Consider the following 14,978-nt stretch of genomic DNA (forward strand, 5'->3'; position numbering starts at 1 on the left):
GCACCTGGAAAACAACACGCATGCATCCTCTATCATGAATTTATGAATTTTGCCGGGTTTGCTCTAGATTATTGAAATAGTTGAGACTAGAGTAATGAACATATAAATAAACCAGACTATTTCCATATTCGCTGCTAGTGAAGCGTTGAGGAGAAAGACTCATGTTTATTTTAGAGGCCCCCTTCTATTTTGCTTTTGAGAGGCATAGACAAGGGCTCCCTCTAGTGGTTGAGTCACTGTTGTAGTAGCACTACTATGCGGCTATATGAGGACACCCATTGGAGGTTAATCATATGCAGAACATTTCCTGATCCAGGAGTAGTGAGAAAAGCATACATAAGGACTGATAATGTTGTTTTTGTTTGAAACAGGATATATATGAACATTTTTGCATTATTCTGTGCTTCGGTGCTCATGAATTCTCATTCTGCCCGTTCAATCATGTTGTGTTTTCTGATATTTCAGGGCTTAATGCATGGCCCTCCTCCCTCCCAGCTCCCGCATCACGAACCGCTGCAATCTCATCAGGCTATGCACCAACAGCAGCAACATCACAGGCAGGACATGCACCATCAACAGCAGCATCACCAGCACCAACTCAGTCTCAATGAGCAACGCTCCATGATGCACCACGGCCAGAACCCCTTCCATCAGCAGCAGGCGCATGGCAGCCCCAGGCAGATGAACTCCCGCCCTCAGAACTCCCAGCAGCGCAATGTTTCCAACAGGCCGAGGATGGTGAGAGATTAACATATAAGATGTATCTCTTTTCTGTCCACACTGATAATGACTGTAGTGGTCAAATTGGGTCCGTACGTAATCGCTGACTCTAATTACTGTGCATTGTTCTCTCAGCATCATTGCTCATTAAAGATGTCACTAAACATAATGGAAATCAGATATAACAGAATTTATATTAAGAATACGGTAGATTGATTTTGGACGCAACATGATTTTTTTTTTTTTTTTTTTTTTTTTTTTTGCCTTTTCAACAGAGCCCACCCGCCTCCAAGCATCCGCAAATGCAGATCCTTCCTCAGCGCAACAGCAACCTGCGGGAGCTCCCTGTGGCACCTGGCAATACAATCATGAACAATGCCCGCCCCACTGCCCCCCCTGCCTCTAACGTCAGGCCTGTTGCCAAGGCAACACAAGGGGTGCGACCCGGGCAGAACATTCAACCAGTGCCTGGCAGTGGCAGAGGAAGAGGCCAAGTCGTTGCCAAGACTGCATCACAGCCTGGGGTAGCAGCCCCAGGCAGGACAGTGGTTTGCAAGGAAATCCCAAGCGCACAATCCAACACGGCACCGCAGGTCAGCTTTTTGCACTCCTGCACAAAGAAGGAATGTGAAAAATGTTAGAATTGTTGACATTTTGCCAGATAACTGTACATTAATGTTTTTAAATGTTCTTCTAAATTGGCACTGGGAAGTATGCTAGTTACTTTCAACAATTTATTTATTTTATTTTTTCTCTGTTAAATTCAGCGAATCAGAAAGCTCGACCAAGCTTATTAGTTTGCTGGAAAAGGATTCCCATTTATTAATGGTCCAATCATAAGGTTGTTAATGACAGCGGTTTGAGTCCATTGGCAAGAAAAGATCAATACTATCACATATTTCTCTGGGGTGTTGAGTTTCATTACAACTGAGTGTCATGCCAAGTAATATGGTGCAAATAGAGAGCAATGGCCAACAGCTCCCGTTCCACTCGGAGGAGATAGGCAGTGATATTGTCAATTTGTGTTTTGTGTCACAGGACCCTGATGAGGATGAGGAGACGCGACAGTACCGTCTGAAGATTGAGGAGCAGAAGAGGCTAAGAGCTGAGGTCTTGAAGAACAAGGAGATGCGAAGGCAGATGCAGGCTGGCGTCAGAAAGAAGGAGCTGCTGGAGAGGATGAATGCCCAGTCAAACTCCCAGAGTCAAGGCCCAGCTCCCACCCAGATCCCCCCCTCACAACAGCAAACACCACACCCCATACAACAGCAAACACCACAACCCATACAACAGCAAACACCACACCCCATACAACAACAACCCCCACGCCCCATACAACAACAACCCCCGCGCCCCATACAACAACATCAACAACAACAACAGCAGCAGCCACTACAGCACCAACAGCAGAGACAATTTCCACACAGACCACAACCACCCCAAATGAACCCTAACCAAGGCTCTCCCTTCCCCCCCAACGGCACCCCCCAGACCCCTTCACCACGCCCCAATGTCAAGACACGCCTGCAGCAACAGAGTCCTGGGCCTGGTCCAAACCAGCAGTGGCAACAACAACAACAGAATCTACAGCAGCAGCAACAGAGGAGGCTCAACAGTGTTCCGCAGAACCTAAACAGGCCCGGTGCTCAGATCCAGACTACCCAGGTCTCCCAAAGGCGCATGCCCATGCAGGGTGCCACCTCAGTGGGTCCAGGGCCAGGCCAGGCTCAGGCTCAGGCTCAGGCTCAGGCTCAGGCTCAAACTGAAGAGATTAAACCTGGAGTGAAAAGAACTGTGATGCAGCGAGCCAGCAGCGCTAGTGGTGACGGCCTGCTGCAGATTCCACAAAAGGTCCGAGTCGTCAAACTTCCAGGAGCGGTGAGCGTATGCTTTCTCTTTCACCTGACACTTTTTTTTCGGTCCCACATGATGTGATAACTGTGGAACAGATTCACACATGAGGGAATTGATCTCAATCAAAATAATTTTTGAAATGGTTTGAAATGCCACTGATTGCCCTTATAGTGTCTTGTGTTTTGTAATCTAGAGGATTTCTAACCTATGCGAATGACACATGGTGGTGTCTGTGTCATTTTGACAAAATTGATCGATTAAGAGTTCCCTCTTTTAAGCTTGGGGAACTGTTATTAAAGCCAAGATGCCTTCACACACATCTTACCTTTAGACCACAGAAAGGCTGTAGACATTAAAGAGAGCGCTATGACATTTATCTGTAGAGTTGGACTCTCATCTCGTTGCTACTCTTAAAGGTTGGTGTCCTCTTTTTAAGGGCAGAAGAGTATTATCTTAAAGAGGCTCAAACAAGAACGACAGTAACGCCGACAAAGTCCAGAATTCCCACCCCTTTAAGTTGTCACTGCCGGCTATTTCACACTCATTCGATAAGTTACGGCCGTGGCCTTAATGACACATTAATCTCTATTGAAAAAGCACAAAGGCGCGCATGTTAAACATGCATACTTGTCATTGATGAGGCACGTCGGTGAGATGTGATAGTGTTTGGAATAAGCCGCTTTCCCACTCCATCCCAGAGGATCAAGCTGCAGAGGCGGAATCGGAGGCTGGCTGCAGATGAAGATAACCGGGTGTCGCTGCGTTAATGGAAACCTGTGCAGAGCTATCTGATGTGCCGCATCTCTGAGAAAAAAAGAGGGGGTGGGATGTGAGGTAGAGAGAGAGAGAGAGAGAGATGGAAACGGAGAGAAAGAGCTCAGGCCCGTAGCTGTGGGGTGAAAAGATGCTCCAGATGCGCCCTCTTCCACATTGTTCTGTCATCAACGGCAGCCTGACAATGTTATCTCCTCTCTTTTCTCTCTCTCTCTCTCTCTCCATCAACTCATCTCTCAGGTGCGAGGCAACAAAAGAATGCCAGTCCAAGACCCTTGTAATTAATCTTCCTCGGTGGGAGGGCACCCTAATACCTGTGTAAGAAAGTTGCCACTTTTGAGGATTTGGATTTGTATAGCTTAGGCACACAGATAAGAGGCAAATGATATTTTCACCAGGAATAATACAAAGCAGCGTGCGGCACAAAAGCCCGAGGGTGGAGGGGAGGGGGGGCGGGGGCTGGTGGTGTAAGGGGGATGGTCTACACATCAAGCTGCTGTCATTCCAGCGTAATACAGCTTAGCATTTGATGGGTGCAATCAGGAGCTGTGATTTCTATAGGAGGGATTAATCCATTTACTCTCAACTGGGGACAGGTGGGAGATATGGCTGCTTTTCTTCCCCTGTATTGATCTGTCACATCTCTCCGCAGAGTCGCAGAAGAGACGACCTTCAATTCCTCCCCGCATGTCGACACAGCTGAGCTGTGACTTTATTTGATAATGAGACCATCACCTTGTTGGGTTAATCTTTGAACACAGCCTGTCCGATAGGGATCCACCTCCGACGCCAGCACATTTTCACTTTGCTTTGCGGATGTGGCCTCGCATGTCTCCCTGTTGTCCGTAAACTTGACACTTTGCCTAAATAGTTAGTGGAATTTGTGATCAGATGGCGATAAAGGCTGGAATGCTGTTTGAGGTGCTAAATGAGTCTCCATCATCCCCATCCAGGGTGGAAAGGGGCCCGAGGCCAGCGCTCCTGTGCAACAGCAGGGCATCCGGACGATATCCCAGCTCAACCAGGGCCCCCAAAGGAAGGTTATGACACCCCAGGCTAGCCGAGGGGGCATGGGCAACCCACAACACAACAGGGTATGTCGTGAATGAGCGCTTGGCACCCTCTGTACAGCCGATACCTGCATCCATTCCACCTTAAAAATATGAATGGTACACACTGTGTGGTAATGGCAGTTCTGAAATAAGATAAGCTGAAATGTCCTCTGTAAAGTTGTCCTGTGCCGCTGGCGCTACCCTGGCATTCAGTAGACATACCAATCGAGCAGCAGTGGTAATAAGACAGGACAGTATGCCAGGTGCTGGGGTATTGACAAGCTGAAAGCAGTGTAACACGTGGGGCTACACAGGGTCCCCTGGCCTCTCTGCATGCCTGTCACCACCCGGCTGCTGTCACAGTCACCATACTCACTGACGCTGACGGGGTAAGGCAGCCCACCATAACGTTTGCTTGGCTCCCCTCTCTCTCGCACGCTCCCTCCTCTTCTCTCCTCGGGGGATCTCTCTCTCCTCCTCTTCCTCTGCAGCTGAAGAAACATACCTCTCCATCACAAGCTCATATGAAGATACAACCTATGCACATGCCACACACCCATGTTCTGATGTTGATGTTCTATGTAGAAATGTGATAAGTCAATCAAATGAGACCTTGGGGTATCTGAAAGGTATTGGGGGGGGGGGGGGGGGGTCGGGTCGGATTTTTTCATTTTCATTTGTGCTGAGAAACCGTAGACCCTAGTAGTTATGTCACATAATTCCTCTCCACGTGGTTGAATTCCCTTTCTTCTCCCTCTTGTTTTGGGCGTAGGTGGTTGTCCCAGGACGAGGCCGAAGCAGAGGGGGTGCAGGGCCAGGGGTTGGACAGATGGCACGAGGTCGTCCGATGGCCACCAGACAGAACCAAAGGGGTGCCGTCAGAGAACCCCGCACAGTGTCCATAGAGGGCCTCTCCTCATCCACAACTGAAGTGCAGCTGACAAACCTTCTCAGCTCCATCGGTCCCATAGAAGTAGGTACCAGCCGCACTGCTTGATATTTTTCAGATGATTTGGCAAATTCAGCCTAGCCTCTATATCAAGAATTAGTTTGTAAAGTGTTGGTTGAGCTGGTGGAAACAGTAACAATTATTTGTCACCCAAGAGTTGAAACTGTAAACATACCATATACTTAGCCATCATTTTTATATTTAGGAGAAGTGCCCCTTGGTAAAGACTAGAGGTTAATTTTTACCCACCACTGCTGTCTATTATTGGCACTAATGAAATATCCCTTCTATGGTCCTTTAGCGCCCTCTGTTGTAGTTTAAGGGTGAAGCGGCTACAGAAAATGAATGAATGAACTTCTCTTCACTGCCCCATTGCCTCTTGTGGATGAGAGGATCTTATAGTTCAGGGATGGCCAAACTCTAAAGGGCCAATGGAGCTGGCAACATTCCAGAATTCCGGCCTTATAGAATATTTACTGGCCCAGTCAAAATGTATTGAAAAAAGATAGATGTAATCATTTCTTAAATACATAACATATTATTGTATATTTTTAGCAAACGAAATCTTCATTTTAAATCATTTTTGTTGGCATTTATTTCAAAATAATTATCTTACTATTCACTGTGTCTGTGCTTGCGAGTGCAACGGGAGCGAGCCGCACACCGCTCCTTATTTAATTAATTAACTCGGTTCGGGTTTGCAGACCCATTAAGATTAAACAATAAAACACAAAAAACAAAAGCTATTATCCAATCGTCCAACAAATGTATTTTATTATAGTGAATGAACTCTTCACAAACTTTGTGAACTGAACAGTTTGTCATATATTCCTGTTTAATTAAGCCTAAAGAAAGACAATGGCGGGCCTACATTAAATGTCTCTTTGCATCCGAACGTGAAATTAAATAACTTGAAAAATAATCTAAATTAAGAACCAGCAGTGGGTTGCACCAGCTGTGCGTAAATTGAAACGTAACCTAGTTTGAGCGTAAACTCTCACTTAAGCGCCCGGCATGGTTCTGCGCAGCCTCGACTTGGAGCCTTGCCGCCGATGAGCGGCGACAGCGAGACTGTGTATACTCAAATGTAACTCGTCCAAAACACGTCCAAAACGTTATCGTGTCGTTTACCAAGAACTTGCAATCATGTCGGTGGGGGGACATTTTATTGTCCCTCCATTTCAAAACTCATTCCGGTGAGCCTGCAGAAGGCTTTGCTAGATGAGGGACAAGCACTGTTAATTGAGAAAATGGCATTTCCTCATTCTTCACAACAAGGAGTTGACGCCACAGAGTCACATTTTTGAGGAGCTGCACGCCCCCTACGCCGAGCTGCCGATAGGATGCCCAGCTGCGGCGACGCCCTCGGCGCAGTCAGCGCCGTTGATTTCGCTCGAGCATCATTTGCGCTTAAGTCCGAGTTTACGCACTACTAAAAATATTTGGGTTGCACCAAGTGAAATAGTTACAACGTAGGCATAAGTTAGAACTTAAATTTTACACCTACGTCTTACTAGGTGTAAAGTCATCCGTAAAGTAGGTAATTGGCACAGCTGGCAATATTGGCACCATGGCACAGCATTGTTTTGCGTCGGTAACGTGTTCTCCGTGATAAATTACACCCTTTGATATTTATGACTCACGCTTTTGTTTTCCACAAGCTGCGTCACTGCATACAAATTAAAATAACAGCAACAATTTAGCGAGGCAGGATGTAAATTAGCCTACAATGCTGATGAAGAGCTCACAGATAAACGTTAACAGTAGCCTATTATGAACCTAAACGTGTTATTGTAAGTCGCTTTGGATAAAAGCGTCTGCCAAATGACGTAATTCATGTAAACGAACGTTACTCAATAACGTTCTCATTTGGTTAGTGTTGATGAAATATGAAAGCACCAATTTGCGGTGGGGGCTGTTTTCATTCCACTTAATTAAACAACGGTAAATAAACACCGTTTCCACCGTGCTTTTCACTGATTGGTCACAGATACTGTACACGTCATTTTCTGCGACACTATTTTGGCTAGTGTGAGGTTTAAGGACTACTAGTTAAGATGTACCTTACATCTTCGTGGTGCAACTAAACAAAGACACAACTTTAGTGTCAAACTAACTACCGTAAATTCCGGACTATAAGGTGCACCGGTGTATAAGCCGCACCTTCAGAGTTGACTATTTTTTTCTTATATAAGCCGCACCGGACTATAAGCCGCGGGTGTTTTGATGTTTAATTACCATATGTAAGGCTTCGTGCACAGAGGGGATTGTCGGGAAAGAGATGGCTGTTTGGGGAAGCTCCCATTTATTAACATTTCAATAAAACAAAAGTCAGGTCACTAATCCCCAGACAAAATCACACATTGTGAGATGCTTAAAAATCACCATCGGCGGGAGCTTTACTCCAGATGCTGTGCAGCCAAGAACACAAGTGAAATTCGTTCTCTCGTGACCTGTGGTTCTCAACGTGATGGACGATTCACCTTTCTTGTTAACAGTCCTAGTGAGAGGCAGGTCGAACGTCAAAGGCACTTCATCCATATTTATGATCTGCTCCGGTCCGATGGAATATTCCTTGATCTTTCTTTGTGTGAATTCGCCGAAGTTTGTAATTTTCTCCTGGTAGTCGGGAGGGAGTTGCTGACACAGTCGTCCGCGCCCTGACGGACAGTCCCTTTCGTCTCGGGTTTGTGCATGATCCTTTGCTGCTGCTGCTGTTGTTGTTCCTGTCTCGCTACTGTCTCAGACATGGCTTTCAGGCTCAATCGCCGCCATCGTCGTAACACAGCCAGTTCTCCATCTTTTGAAGCATGATGTTAGATTACAACGAGCTAGTTGTGTGGCTTAGCCTTCCAAAATGTTGCTGTTAGTTTTTTAGAATGTAATACATAGAATTGGGAATGTTACATTCAATTTCATTCAGACTGTCTTTCAGGCTCAATCGCTGCCTTTTTCCCCCCGGAGCGAGGGAGGAGGGAGGGTGTTTTACCGTAGTGGCTGAGAGAGAGTAGTGGCACAGTGCTCCAATCAGGTCGCGAGGCACATTTTTTGCAACATCATCCAATCAGGGTCTCGCTCTCATAATGTCTGTCTTGCTCTCGTTCTGCCTCATACCAACATCCATAGATTTTGGAGGTTCCCGAGTGGCCGTTTGCTGGAAAAATCCATAGATAAGCCGCACCGTTATATAAGCCGCAGGGGGCAAAAAAGGCCAAAAAACGGGAAAAAAGCCGCGGCTTATAGTCCGGAATTTACGGTAGTTTGAACGTAGCAGTTAGTGTGGACTTTACACCCTAACTTAAGAGCGAACTTGCGTTCAGCTAGTAGCCTATATTTTCTGAAGCGGGTCTATTGACAATGATGATGAGGTTATTAAAAGCCGACTGCAACTGGTTGACATGCGCGCATCCAACTCGCTTTCAGAACGGGCTTATAGCCTACTTCACAACATGAGAATATTTGCTTTACTTTAAACCGAAGGGCAAAGAATATTAGCCTTGTGATACCTGTAGCCTACATCTGAGAACGAAATCCATTGTTGCGTGTTGTGAGCTTTGAGATGATGCGCCATAAAGTCGTTCAGACAAATAAATGAAAGCTAAAATAAATAAATACTCCTCCTTAAATGGCAAATCAACTGAGGTTATAGTAGGCTATTTATGCTGAAACTACGTTGACATTGGCAGGCTAAATTAACTGACATAATAATAAGCTTTACAACCTGTCAGAGGACCTCTCTGTTGCGGCTTTTCTCGCAATACTCCCGCAGCAGTTTCTTCACTGATAAGCGCAAAGCTCAAGCCAACTTGCCATTCTTATCAACCCAACTTTCCCTCGCTGAGGCGGCTTCTCATGGTTTTTTGGATCATGTTCTGGACCATCGTTAGATAAAAAGTACTGGCCGCGGGATGTCTGCGCCTCTGCGTTGACATTTCGGTCTCTTGTGTCAAGCCAAAGCGCTGTCAGCCGCGGGATGCTCTAGGTGCTTTTGCATGGCACGTTACAGTTAAAGAGCGTCTGCTGTATTTTCCCCCCTTTTTCACCAAACACTCAACATAACAGCGGGGCAAAAATATATAATATATTTAAGTCTATTTAAGTTGTAGTTTATGGCAACATCACTGGCTATAGGTCACACAATATTAGGCTATTTTATACAAGGAATTTATTTATTTGGCACATTTCCAACTGGCTACTTGAGCCGACGACCTTTCAATTTGACAGCCCACGGCAACAAATACCGGCTAAAAGCCGGCAATTACAGGCTAACGGAATCCCTGGCGTCAATGTCTATATCTTAAGCCGAAGGTGCAGAACGGACGATGCTGATTACAGATGACTCGTCGGACACATTACACGGTGGACTGTTAGCTGTTGTCAGAGATGGTCCATTACAATCCCATCGTCTTTGCTTTTGTGGCTAATGAACGTTAGCTCAGACAGTGGTGTAGCCTCCCCGCTCTGCAAGCAAGCCACTTGTTGTGACCAAGCGTCCCCACATTCAAAGCAAATCCATATAAAAACCCCTCATGTTTTACCCCGAAATGAAACGTCCAGGTTTTGTGTTGGTCGGTGGCTCAAAAAACAACCAGCTAACGTTACAGTGATAACCTGGAGCTAACGTTAAATTGCGGGCAGGGTAAGTCCCTCTATAAACCATCATATCTGTCCTTTCACCTTTGATTGAAAAATGCTTCCACCTGATTAAAGAAAACAATGTGATATTTACTGATGCCCTGTTCGCTCATGTATCGTGGTGTAGTTAGTTAGCTAATCTAGCTCTATTTGAGACCAAACAGGAGCTTGAGTTGAGCTATGCAGCTGCTAGACAGAGCCATGATCTGTTTGGAGACCAATAAGCAAAACTAATTTATTTATTTATTTTAACACATTTACATAAAAACATTAGTCAACATCACATATTTATTTCTTTAATCTGGTGGAAGCATTTTCAATAAAAAGTGAAATGACAGGTAATGGTTTATAGTGTGACTTTCCATGTTGCCCATTCACTTCAATAGAACACACCCCAATGCAAATTTCAAAAATTCAAACAGGTTTAGTTGCCAGTAACATGACTGTAAGAAAGGCAGCTGTAGTGAGCAAAGATGGAGGATTTAATATTCCATAGCTCTAACCTAACCAAATCTAACTGACATTACTATTGTGAACACAAAACAAAGAGAACGTCTCATATAATATGATGAGTGTTTTAGTCAAGTGTATCACCCAATACAAAAATATGGGCTTTGATAGAACCCAAAGCCTATGGCTGCTAGTCTTAGTCTAAGAACTTCCTTTTTAAATACAAAAATGTGAAATTATCGCTTATCGACAGGAGAAGCAGATATTTGTGGGTTATAGTATCAGCTGAAAAAATCCCCCCCCAAAGTCTATAATTCCCGCCCCCCCCCAAAGAAAAAGTGCACCTCTACAGTGATGTCGTGTGTCACACAGTAGAGCACTCCTGTTTCTGTCTTCATGTCTTCATTGAAACAAAAGATGTCTTACAAATCGTGGCCTCTTATAGCCAGAGAACTACGTAAGAGATACCCTATGTTACTGCGTTCTGAATATCTGTGGTTGGTTTTCAATCCACAGCGTGCCACACTAGGCCAAGAGAAGACCGTCTCTTGTCACTCTCAGTCACTGTTGGTGCAGACTAAAAATGAAATGTCACGGACCACGGTCAAAGGTTTTTTTTCTTTCTTCAAATTACCCGGCATGATGATGCCGAAGTTTGGCCACCCCTGCTTTGGTTGTATCTTTTTTTTTTTGATACGTCGAGACGTCTTTAAAAGAGGCTGTCCGTATGCATGTCCCCCAGAAAGAAAGAAAGAGGCCAGGTTGTCAAAAGAAAGTGGCCAGATCACCGATGATGTCATACGTGGCCCCAAGAAAGAAAGTGGCCAGGTCGATGATGTCATACAGTTCTATCTCCCCACAAAAGAAAGTGGCCAGGTCGCCAATGATGTCTATGACATCATCAGTGAGTGATCAGTGATGCCACGCCGTTATTTGACTCCGTGTTTTGTTTTGCATTATTGTAGATGTTCCAAATGATGCCCCAGCAGCGGAAAGCCATCGCCACATTTTCCATCCCCCAGCATGCCGCCAGTTTTCAAGTGAGCTTCCACAGGTAATCAATACACTTCTTCCCCTCTTGACTTACAAGTTAAATGATCACATACACCCCAAAACACTCATCATGCACATCTCAAATGTAAACATGGATATTCATTGCTGATAATTAAGCAAGATCATTTTAGATTCTGGTAGCACCTTATATTTTGGCCCTTTGATGGTCTTTGAATTTGGGTTCAGTACGAAATCCTTAAAGCACTAGCACAACATAAGTGTTTTATTAGTATCTCAACTCAACTGAGACAGTGTTTTTAATCAGTATTATTACAATTACCACACAGGCACATGATTGATTTGTCCCACATTGATGTTTCGCTGATCGCTGATTGATGGATGAGGAGAGCAATAGCACAAAGCGAGTCCGCTTACAAGAAGTGCTTTTCTGCTGACGCGGGAGTCCTCTGCACAGCTCTAGAAAGGCATACGAACAATTCCTCAGTCCTTTGGGGTCACTGACAGTCATCTGCTCGGCACACAACACCGATCTTCATCCATCGCCTACCGACTTGGAACAGTGAATGCATCAACCTTAGTTGCAAACATACCCATGGTTGAAATTGTCTACCATTGTCCAATGTTGCTCAATGGCACCGGAGAGGCACTGGACAGTTAACCCTACTTTGACGTAGTTTGAATACTGTTTTGTGGATCTTACATGGACACTAAGTAGCAGTTTACATGGGATAATGGTTGCTCCCCTCAGTAGTAAGATTCATGATGAAAAACGAAAAGGATTGAGAGCTGAACGTTGTTCTGACGTAGTCATTCCGATTCGTCTTATATTTGCGGCTCGCTGTTTGGTTTGGATGCAGGGAACGGTTGTGGCAGATTGTGGCCAGCCTATTCACATGGGCTCTTCTTTGGCAGTGTGTTTTCCCCCCTGTAGATGGCAGTATTGCATCACTATTGGGGTCTTATATCCTCCCCCCCCCCCCCCCCCCCCCCATTCGAGATGGCTTTCAGGTAGAGACCAGTCTCTAAGCAGTTTTTGGGTGAATGGCACTGCCTAGTGGATAACTTGTATACAGGCACAGTGCTCGTCTGAGTTTGTGTTTAGGATCATTTAGTAATTGAAAGACTGACATGCATTTGGCATAGTGTGCAACATGCATGGGATATTTTTTTCTTGTTTGAAAGTGGTTTTGGTGAATGGTGAATGTTGTGACTGTGTTTGATAGATTTCCCTGGTGCTTTTCAGTTAAAGTGCTGTTCCTCCGATAAATTGGTCAGGTTATCTGTTAATTACACCTATCGCCCTATAGTAGATTCTCTTGGTCATTTACAGAATAGCCCCTTGTTCTAAATGTAATACGGGCTTTTAGCTGTTACCTCGAATGGATTTTGGAATGTGTTTCGGCTGGTATTAGGATTTTTTGATTAATCTTTTAGTTGTATGTCTTTGGTTTTGCAATAGTTACCTATTTAGATTTCTGTTCTGTTTTGACTGTATGTGCATTTTGTAGATGGTGTTTTATGAGTAGAACTTAAAAATGTGCATGGTTGGCCATTTAACATCATAATTTCACATTTTGATAGATCAGTAAGGATGGCTTACATTTCCCTTCAGGATTTACACACATTTGTGTAGCGTTTGAGCAAGGTTATAAATGTGCATATTGGCTGGCATAATTGATCGGAGTCTGTGACATCAATCGACAATTACCGTAGTTGCGTTTTGAGTTGCATAGCATACCTGAACTAGTACTTTGAATAAGTTATGTTCATGCTGAGCTCTTAATGTAGATGTTTGGCATGTGTAGAAGACCAGAAGAGGTAAACAAATTTCCAAAATGCTTTTCCCCAAATATAGAGTGTCCCTTTCAGTTTCAAGCTCTTCGGCATATTGATATATTAATGTATATTTCAAACTATACATAAATTAGATGATGTCATATATGCATATGGGGACAAATTGCTTCAAGAAGAGCTTGTAAGCCACTACAGGCACTTGTACAGCATCTCCACATATGCTGCATCAGAACAATTTATTTTGATAAACCTCTAACATTTTGGTTTTCTCTGAGCATGCACCCATGTTTAGGAAGTGCGATCACATTACTGAGGATAACTTAAATTGCCTAAATTCTTAAAGTCCATGGCTCTCCAAATTTGATGAAACCTAATCAAGATTTAATAGAGAAATTCAGCGCATTTAGTTTTTCCCTGATAGCACATGGTATCTGTCGTTTATCTACACTTTTTTTTTTATATATGTATATCTGACTAACGCTGTTTTTTTTCCCAAGACATGGCATTTTTGTCTATTATGGGTTTTTAAATGTTAAAAAACAAATGCATTTGAGAGTTCTCTAAGTTAAGTGTAAGTACTAAGAGTAACTCACTGGAGTTATGTCAGATGCAAGATTGCTGTACATAATTCATAAGAAGGTGAGGGGGCAACCATTATCTGTGTATTAGTGTTCATGTAAATAAGTAGGCCAGAACTTTATCCCAATGCTTATCCCTGTTCCAAATATCTGAGTTGTCCTTTACACATGTTGTATGTATCAAGCTAACTTTTTTATATAGGAATATGCTGATGTGTCCGGACATTAATCATTTTACAAGTATTTCATTTGAATGTAAAAAACAAAATGCAAAATGACTGGGCTACGTTTGTGTTCATAAGATATTTGACAAACATTTTAAGAGGAAACGAGAAAATAAAAAAATGGCCAATATACCGTCAACATGCAGGTATGTGAAGCCGGTTAAACTTTCTAGCCCACAAATGTGTGTTTGTGTGTGATGTCCATCGGTCCAGTGCTTTTAAGGTTACATAGGTTTATTATTTGTGCCAGGTTTTATTAATTTGTTTTTAAGTATTTTGTAAGTTCCCGGGTATCCTCTTGCACAAAATGCCAGTTTTACAAACTCCACTATATTTCTACTCGCAATTCTTTTTTAAACAAAGGTAATATTTTAATGGCAGGTAATACGACCTCATTTAGGTTGTTTAAGGGGAATGCCACTGAATTTTGGCTTTGAAATGATTTGTTATAACTTAATGGTTCAGGTTCAGTTTGTGTGAGATGAGCAAACGTTCACAACTGTCTCCCACAGTCAGAAATAAGAGATAAATATGTCCTGTGATGTCATACTAATGTACAGCTCAAAGGGACATGAGATGGATAGTCATTGTAACATCACCTGAAAAAACTTGCCTGGGATAGGAGTAGATTTGAGTAAAGCCCTACTATAAAGTTAATTTGGGGGTTAATTGGCACTAAATAAATTCCAGGCTGTGCATCTGGACGTCATCACAGATTAGACTGTCGCTTCTGTGGTTTTGAGCCTTGGGATAGAGTTCTTCATGTTCACAATTACTGATTGGGCTTGCCTACACGGCACAATGTGAATTTAATTATTACATTGAGTGGTATTCCCCTTAAATGACTACTTAGTTGAATTAGACTGCACATGCACATAGTGTAAACCTCACCAGTAAAAGTCGCTAGATATTCAGGTAGCTTTAAAGTCGAGCT

General features: G+C 43.7%; 1 protein-coding gene across 3 annotated transcripts in view; it reads left to right on the forward strand.

Moving 5' to 3' along the window:
• The window catches only part of rbm33a (RNA binding motif protein 33a), a 78,057-nt gene extending 63,521 nt beyond the window's left edge, over positions 1 to 14,536 (forward strand). For 2 of the 3 annotated variants that reach the window (XM_083652336.1, XM_083652337.1), the window contains exons 13-19: positions 466 to 738; positions 996 to 1,313; positions 1,759 to 2,598; positions 4,302 to 4,442; positions 5,173 to 5,373; positions 11,400 to 11,488; positions 11,775 to 14,536. In XM_083652336.1, coding sequence (XP_083508462.1) covers positions 466 to 738; positions 996 to 1,313; positions 1,759 to 2,598; positions 4,302 to 4,442; positions 5,173 to 5,373; positions 11,400 to 11,488; positions 11,775 to 11,823 — 1,911 coding nt within the window. In that variant the 3' untranslated portion in view covers positions 11,824 to 14,536. The remainder of the gene's footprint in view (positions 1 to 465; positions 739 to 995; positions 1,314 to 1,758; positions 2,599 to 4,301; positions 4,443 to 5,172; positions 5,374 to 11,399; positions 11,489 to 11,774) is intronic. The other variant, XM_083652338.1, reaches the window with a different exon arrangement.
• Positions 14,537 to 14,978: the final 442 nt, after the last annotated feature.

This window comes from Poromitra crassiceps (assembly GCF_964638095.1).
Source record: "Poromitra crassiceps genome assembly, chromosome: 2".
Classification (NCBI taxonomy): domain Eukaryota; kingdom Metazoa; phylum Chordata; class Actinopteri; order Beryciformes; family Melamphaidae; genus Poromitra; species Poromitra crassiceps.